The 8719-nt window shown below is 38.4% G+C and overlaps 1 protein-coding gene across 1 annotated transcript; it reads right to left on the bottom strand.

Moving 5' to 3' along the window:
• Window positions 1-754: 754 nt before the first annotated feature.
• On the bottom strand, window positions 755-8709 carry LOC137282413 (gustatory receptor for bitter taste 93a-like). Its single transcript, XM_067814160.1, has 4 exons — window positions 7501-8709; window positions 7229-7297; window positions 2731-2820; window positions 755-2394 (listed from the first exon to the last, which is right to left on the bottom strand). The coding sequence occupies exons 1-4, from the start codon at window positions 8479-8481 to the stop codon at window positions 2332-2334; spliced, it is 1203 nt and encodes a 400-aa protein (XP_067670261.1). The 5' UTR covers window positions 8482-8709; the 3' UTR covers window positions 755-2331.
• Between the last annotated feature and the right edge of the window lie 10 nt (window positions 8710-8719).

The following is an 8719-nucleotide window of genomic DNA, read 5'->3' as shown; positions in this document are numbered from 1 at the left end:
ATAGTTATGATGTATTACCCGATGGCCGATATGCACCTGTTTCAAAACTAAGTACACTGTTTATTGTACCATATACTGATAAACAAGGAAAAATGTGATATATAAACTCACAATCAACAATAACGCAATCTATGTGTAAGTGACAATATATAATAACACGATAAGTTGGTAAATGAGGAATACTAGCAATACTTGAGTAAAATGATTTCCGAACACAAATAGATGCCATATACTGAACCTGTATATCAAAGACAGAAATTGCCTTTTGCTCAATAGAACCTCCTTGTGCTCTGATAGGAACTATCGAAGCCTACATTGTTACCGTGTAAAGTATATATGTGCCCCTTTAAAATGATGAATTTATGATTCATTATTTATCTTTCTATCTATCTATCTTTTCTATCTATTTTATCTTTCACCTGAAGGACTAAATACTGACGTTGAAAAAGAATGACATTTTCACAATATATGACAGATATCAAACAGACAGTTTAAACTTTAATTCACACATTGATAAAGACGCATGTAAAGCATAAATGTACATTCATTATACAATATTCTCTAGTTATTATGTATTATGAATTATACAATATTCTCTAGTTATTATGTATTATAAATTATACAATATTCTCTAGTTATTATGTATTATAAATTATGCAATATTCTCTAGTTATTATGTATTATAAATTATACAATATTCTCTAGTTATTATGTATTATAAATTATACAATATTCTCTAGTTATTAGCGTCAGACTGTTTTTTTCCTCAACACTGAAACAAAAAAAACAAGATATTTCATGAACTAATATTCTTTCACCTTTTCCACACAACGTGACGGGATCTGTAATGATCCCTTAAAATATCTCAAATAACAACTTCTAAATACATTAAAACAAATACATTTAGTGAACTCTAAAACCAAACTCTGTGTATGTTTGTAAAGCGACGGTAAATGTCATGAACAAATTATACTAAACCATAAGGTTATCATGATCAGAAACCATAAACGTTAAAAATCCGAAAAAAAAGTCCACACGGGTCATGCAGGTGTATTCAGCCTACCCGGATGTTGCATCCAGTCAGATATCTAGTAGTTCCTTTGTACAGCATCCGCCTAATGTAACCTGATCTCTTGTAGTGGTAAAGGCGAACAGAGGTGTCAATATTCCGCTGGCCTGACGTCTATCATATGATTGAATACAAACACATTATTCCATACATCTATGTACCTAAACCACAATCAACTGCGTATTTCAAAATGGACCATGCTGGTGCACTCGGGATGTGGCAGATTGCCAGATATCTTGTCGTTGCTACGAGCCTCCATCTGATGTAAGTTGACCTTTTGTAGAAGTACACGTCACCAGAAGAGTCAATATTCCACTGGCGTGAGATCTCATGTATGTTAAAAGACAAACAAACATACCATATTTGTCTGAACAGTATTAAACGGGGTAATTCACAAGCAGTCAAGATTTGGGACATGTACACTGTGGAACAAAGAAACTTTTTGTGCTGGTCATAGATTGCCGGTCATAGAAATGTCTGTCAATTAAACTTTTTCAAATAATATGAAGACAGGTCTACAGTAGTGGAAATCGAAGAGGCGACTGATTAAACAAGTGTTCACATATGGAAGAAATTATAAATGTGTGAAAAGTGAATTCTTTGTGTCAAAGATAATAAATAAAGTACACTAACGGTAGCGTTTGAATTACTCTTATATCAAATGTGGCTCCATTCAGTGGTAAAAATGTTGAGAATGTTGAAAATGATACGTCATTAATTAGAATACGGTTTGCAAAACGGTTTAGTTTACATATTTTGTGTACATGGCAAGCCGAAGATATGTTTAGCTTGATATGATAAAATACACAATTAAAGTGTAAATTTGAGTCAATAGTTGAATCAATAGTAATCAATAGCTGAAGTAGCTTTAAAAAGTGTCCAGATTTACAATGTTTTGCCTATTTATTTGCCCACTTTATGAAGTAGTGCCATATTATTTGAAGCCACGTTTTTGAAGAAATTGAGAAATTCACCCAAATACGCCGAACTTATTGAAGGTAGAGACTAGTGTCAGTGTGCGTGCGTGCGTGCGTGCGTGCGTGCGTGTGTTACCTGTACATTCAAACTGTGACTTTTATGAGTAACACGTTGTAGCTGTGGAATCAATGACGGCAGAGGAAAACGATTAGACAAAGTTGTATATTCTGTCAATGTATATTCTGTCAGATTCAAGTACCGTTAACCAGCAAGTGGTAGTAATTCCAGTGTCTCATTAAACGACTAAAGAAGGTAAAATTAAAATCAACCCCAATGTCAAGCTGTCAAGCCTCTGGTGATGGGAGTTGAAGAACAACAGCCGCATATGTCATCAACGTCTCAACGATCTGAAAATTAACACAAACGTTTTTACCTGAGTGAAGATATTGTGTCATCTTTATGCAGACTTTTCACCAACCCTTATCAGTAACATGACAATTTCCGTTACAGATTTATTGGTATGTGTCAATGACGAAAGTTGTTATTAATGCGGTCTGATTTTCTGAAATATACAAAAGAAAAGTAGACGTCCTAGAAAGTGAGAGACGATACTGTGTGGTCATGTTTATGTAGTCCGTTTTTCTAATCATTAATTTGCCAGTTTTGTTTACTAACGAGTAGTTATCAATAATAAATTACTGAATAAAATCGCTTTTCCATCCCAAATCCTCTTTCATATTTACCGTGAGGAAAGTAGACTTCTGTATGACAAAGAATCCAGCCACTGATATCCCGACATCGGATCCCAGAACCTGGGTCAAAAACAGCTGCACCTGAAGGCAAAGGATGTTGAATGCGTTTCTGTTTCCATTTCCAGATTGTTTGAGTAACAATGGGAACGACAGAACAGTCAAGCGCTACTTTGAACAAAATATTTCAGTTTTAATCTGTGGTTTCAGTTTAGTGAGTGAGTGAAGTTCAAAGTAATGTATTAGATGTCTTATTTTTCCTGCAAGTCATTCCTGATTGGCTGCTTCAAACAATCAACGGTTTCATTGGTTAAAACGAATATGCATGCTGGACGACTTCATTCATCTTTTTCATTTCATTTATTGTTTTACACTCAAACTTTCAAGTTCACCCGTGGAAGAAACCTGTTACACAGTAAACTCAGTACATCACCGTACACTCTTAGAAATATCAGCTGTACAAAAACAAAACAAAAAGACAACAACAGCAACAACAACAAAACAATGTTGCAAAAATGATGCAACACGTGTGCTTGAAATCATTGGAACGAGACAGCGAACGTCAACGTTGAGACGTCACAAACCACCCCTCTTCTTTTGTCGATGTATACGAACATGTCATCTTCAATAGATGAGAATGACCGAGTGAAGGTTGGCGGCAACATATTGGGAAATGTTGCACATATTGTTGGACCAGCTACTGAACAAGTTCTCACGTCTCCACTCCAAACCAAAGCTCTGCGCCCGAGACGGTCACGTCTGTACTCCAAACCAGCTACTCACAAGCAAATTTGATATAATACGGGGTTGTTTCCAATTAATGCATAGTTCAAGCAATCAAGTACAGAAAACACATATGTATTTTTGATATTTTAAAATCTATGCACTGAAGTTATACTAGTTGAGAAAAAATGTTTCCAAGGGACTATTTAGCCTTGGGTAGTACACCCTTTTAAGAGCGGTAATTCTTGGAAAAGAAGCCGTACCACGCGTGGGGATATAAAGAGTCCCACATCCACCTTCCCCTCGTTATATTACTCAATTTAGCTCGAGAAAGAAAATCTGTCATGTCCCGTCACTCGTTAGTTATTGTGTAACTGCCCTTTGCTTTAAACCTGTGACCACAAGTACGGTGCTCACAAATAGAACCTCACAATCAGATTATTCAGAAGGCTGCGGTGTTGGGGATTCCTATATTATCGGGAAAGTTCTTGGTGGGTTCGACTAGGCAGCGTTTCCTGAAAGGAGTCCCATTCTCATTCTGGGTTGCATGTAGAGGGGGCTAGGGCCCTGAGCTGTTGATGAGCCTTACCAGGCTGACTGTGCCAGGATCACCCCAACCCTCTCTGCTGTATTTTCACATTAATCTGTGAAACATAATAATAATAATAAGGGCTTCTGTGTGGTGGGCCAGAATAGGCGTATTTTAATCCCAGTTACGGCTGGCAAACCAAAAGCAATGCTTGAGAAAATATGTTGGTCGTTTGTGTGTTTCATCTCACCAAATTGCCTGAAACGTGTTATCGAATAGTGGAAATCTGATACAGCTGCAGAGCCTGGTGGCATTCGAAACCTTTACCTGAAAGTGTTCCCGTGTGTCCAAACACCATTACTTCACTGCTTCTATTTACAGGATACAGGCAAAGTCCCCCCATGGTTTTGCACAGCCTGCATAATACTCCGTCACCAAAAAGGAGGCTTAACTAATCTGAAAAGACTTCTGACCTATCACATGAATAGTACACAATCGTGTCGTCTTACTGCTGTTCCAGTTAGTAGATAGCAGAGGGAGCCTGAAAGGCATGCCAGGAGTGCAAGGATCAACTTCTCGTACGTAAAATGATTTTGAAAGAGATTAAAACACACCACCGCAACCTCATCGTGTGCTGGATTGACTACAAAAAACATATGACTCTATCCCTGATCAGTTGATCTGATGTCACTTGATTGTATTGACCTGCCTGAGTAACTAGGTGAGCAGGTGAAGACTTCGGAATCTATTCCAATCAGAAGGAGAATGTTCCAGGGGGGTCCGTTAGTCCTTTGCTTTCTTGCTTGCCTTTAAATCCTTTGAGCGTTCTGCTCAGTTGGGAGGAGGGTTGCCATCCTGGACCTCCTCAGCACAGATCACCAACACCACTTACTCATTTAATTTGCATGGATGACATCGAACTCCTTGACAAAGCAAATGCCAGTTTGACAGAACAGGCTTTCCTTGTCAAGTCCTTTTCTAATGATATTGGTATGACTTTTGGACTCGACATTTGAAACATGTCAGGTACGTCATGATGGTTTGGTCAAGTTATATTGGGGCAGTAATCGGAATATATTGAGTATGCTGTGGAAGATCAGGCCTGTCTTGAAAATCAAGTTCGAGACAAGCTCCAGAATGCCCAGATTTCAAGACAGACTTCGGGCAGAGTACAAATCCCGCTTTAACACAATCTGCAGCTCAATGCTAAAAGCAAGGTCAAAGCCACCAATTCTTTGCTGTGCCAGTCCTTTCCTATTCCTATAAGCACAATGTAGTTGAGTTGATAAAAAAGATATCCAGAGTCTTGTCCAGAAGGATCATATCTGATAACGGAGCCCATCACCCTCGTTTCTCTATCAGTTGTTCATATATGCGGATCAGTTTGGGAGAAATCTTTTTACTCATTTTATCCATTACCTATGAAAGACTTGTGGAACACCAATTGTTTTCTTAAGAAAAAAAACGCGTGGTTGATTAATACCAAGCGATTAAAAGTTGCCAAAAGTCTCCCCCGTCCCTCTCGCGTTCAAACGAAAACGCAGACAGGTTACGTAACTCTGTCGCTAGAGCCCTGCGGTGACGTCATGTGATTTTCAGGAGGTTGTATATAAAATGTGTAACAAGCTCGTCAAATTGCTTATTTCTCGACGTCAACAAAGACATGCCGAATCGTTAGGTTGCCAGTAAGTGCTCCCAGGCGTCGGGTGATGGTGTCACCATGCACAGATTTCCACGGGACACCTCAGTTCGTGCTAAATATGTGAGTGCAAAGCAAGCTTTGTGGAATCCTGTACGTATATAATCAGGTGGTTGGACACCTACCTCGCTTCCAAGATAGAAGATGCTATACTCTTGACAAAAAGTAGGGGAACTGTACTTACAATGTACGATTGTCGAAATTGGGAGAGACACTGGATTTAATCATTGTTCATACAATAAGAATGGATGTTCTGAGAATGCATCACCACATGGCTATTATTCAAAGCAATGTTGTTCGTTCAGGTATCCCCCTTGTTAGGTGACTGGAGTAGGACATGAAAATTTCAGATTTACAATTTTCAGTCGGTAGTGTGTTGTGACCCTGACCATGCACAGATGCAATTAAATTATCGGAAAAATGGTCTACAGTGATCTATCGACCTGCCTGAAAAAACGTCAAGATTCATGATGACACCCCGTGCACATGTAGGAGGCTCCCACGTTGTGCACGTGCTTCCCATGCAGTGTGTTTGTTTTTGGTGATAACGTAAAATGCTACTGCATACCCAAGATGAATGTCATTGTAACATTCTTCAATGGGTTACTTTCTAAGAGACTTCAAAGGTCAGGTTCCCCTACTTTTTTTAAAAAAAAGAGTATATTTAGACTTGTTTCCATCGAGTTAACAAAAATCAAAACTACTTACTAGTAAATAATTGAGAACCAAAAGGATTTTGCATGACACAACTTGCTGCGATCGAGGTTTTGGTCGAAGTGACACTAATATTGTCAGTGTATAATATTGACACCCACCTCGCTTTCAAGAGTGAAATTGTTATGTTATAAGCAATGTCATGCAAAATCCTATTGTTTATCAATCAAATACACATTTACTATCAGTAGAAAGTAATACAGATTTTGTAACTCGGTGTAAACAATCCTAAATAGCATTTATTCTGGGACTAACGTATGTTCGTGACAGGCCGCCGCCATTTTCTAAAATCGTGGCGTCACGGTCAGTTTGAGAATCAATTGGACTATGTTTTTTTCCCCATCAAGTTAAAAGTTCAAAACTGCTTCCTACTCGTAGTCAAATATGTATTTTGCATGACACTGCTTGTAACATGACGATTTATATCCATTATAGCAATAAGTGATTTTGATAGAATTGTCTGTGAAAACAAGCTGTGTCTTGAAAATAAGCAAAAAATACCCCCCCCCCCCCCCCCCGAAAAAAAAATAATAGATAAGTAAATAAACAAAATAAATAAAGAAAGACAGAAAGAGAGAAAGAAAAAAGAAAGAAAATATAAAAAATAAAATAAATAAAAAAGTAGATATCTGGTAGAAAACAGTGGTTAAATGTGCAATTCGGGTTCGTTGGTGGGACCCAACTTTCTTATGTTCAGAGAGAGAGAGAGAGAGAGAGAGAGAGAGAGAGAGAGAGAGAGAGAGAATGAATGAATGTACAATACAATACGTGAGTACGTGAGATGGGATAAGTTTAAAATATGTTACTCTGATGGAACATTACCGTACCGATATTCCAGTCTCCACATCGTTGTTACTCGGCTGTATTTTCGGCAGGGCATGACCGACTGATTTTGCCTGAAGGTATAGAAAGCTTGTGTAATATAATTCATTGATGATATCACATCCTACCAACCAGACATTTGGACATAAAGATTCCTACTTATTATATTTGGGTCTACAGCTGAATATTTGTAACAATAATCGGACAAGTGAAACTGAAAGGATATCATGATAATACATTGCTTGTTGTGTGCTAAATAATTCATAAATATACTTACTGCACTATGGACTTGCGCTGATAGGACGATGACTGCCAGTAGAAAGGCATTGGAAAAGCAAAGAAACATAATGAAGAAAATGAATTCCTCTTTCCCTGCAGACCAAATCTTTATGTCATAAATGGAAAAGCAGTCAGTGAACAGGACAGTTGCCAGCATGAGCAGAGCCCGCCATGACAGAACGGTGTCCACTTCTCGCATGTAGTCAATCGCCTGTTCATATGTGTGTCGCAGTTCTTCAATAACATCACATCTGATGACAGATGTGGAGGAAATGTCTTCCAGTTTGCATTTGATGTCGATGAATTTGTACCTGATGTGGTAACAGAGAACACCAGTAAGGAGAAGCCATATCACCTCCCTGAAGAGAGCAAAAGCGCCACTATAGAAAAAGTGTCCAAGACAAATGCGTCCTTCAAGTGAGTTGTGATCGAATGGCTGAGTGTAAAGGTATGCAAGGGACGTGTTCGATCCAGCATCGTCATTTGAAATTATAAATGCAAAAATACTGGACGTAATGATAGATGTCAGTATTGTCAGTATCAGAGACACATGGAATATGACGATCCATCTCGGACTTAGTCCATCTCCTTTATTCCTGATTTCTTTCCCTAGCTTGGTCAAACGCTTTGAAAGACACACCATGCATGTCTGCATGCTTGATAAGTACAAATTGTAGACTGCAAGTGTCAGTTTTAATGCCCCCTGAGACTTGAATATGTCGTCAAGTACTGCTATGTAAAACAACCGAACTGTGTGTAGCCATCCAATACACGTTGTGAAAACACAGTTGACGAGGAATACAAATGCCAAAACACGCCAACCTGCTGACCCATTGCAAATGCGGCTACCATACGTATACATGCCACACATATTTTGACATAGAATCAACACATCATAGATGTAGCCCACTCCTCTCATCTTCTGAACAGACACCGTATCTTGGTCTTCTGTTTCAGTCGATCTCTTTGCAGCCCACATCGTTCCTGTGATTCACCAACACTGATTTCGGTTGTTCCAAGTGAGGAAGGCAATGTACTGCTAACTCGGGATCTGATTCGATTCAAATGCAAAGTGCGTGCTTAGCATTTGATTCCATCACTTGAAGGTAAAAGCAGCCAAACAGATATCACGATTAAATGAGTTAATATGACTCTCGTAATTTGTTCATTATTGATCATTAATGATTTGTAAACATTGGCATTAGATCTATTTCAAA

This window comes from Haliotis asinina, chromosome 4 (assembly GCF_037392515.1).
Source record: "Haliotis asinina isolate JCU_RB_2024 chromosome 4, JCU_Hal_asi_v2, whole genome shotgun sequence".
Classification (NCBI taxonomy): Eukaryota; Metazoa; Mollusca; class Gastropoda; order Lepetellida; family Haliotidae; genus Haliotis; species Haliotis asinina.
This window is presented reverse-complemented; position numbering and strand designations above follow the sequence as displayed.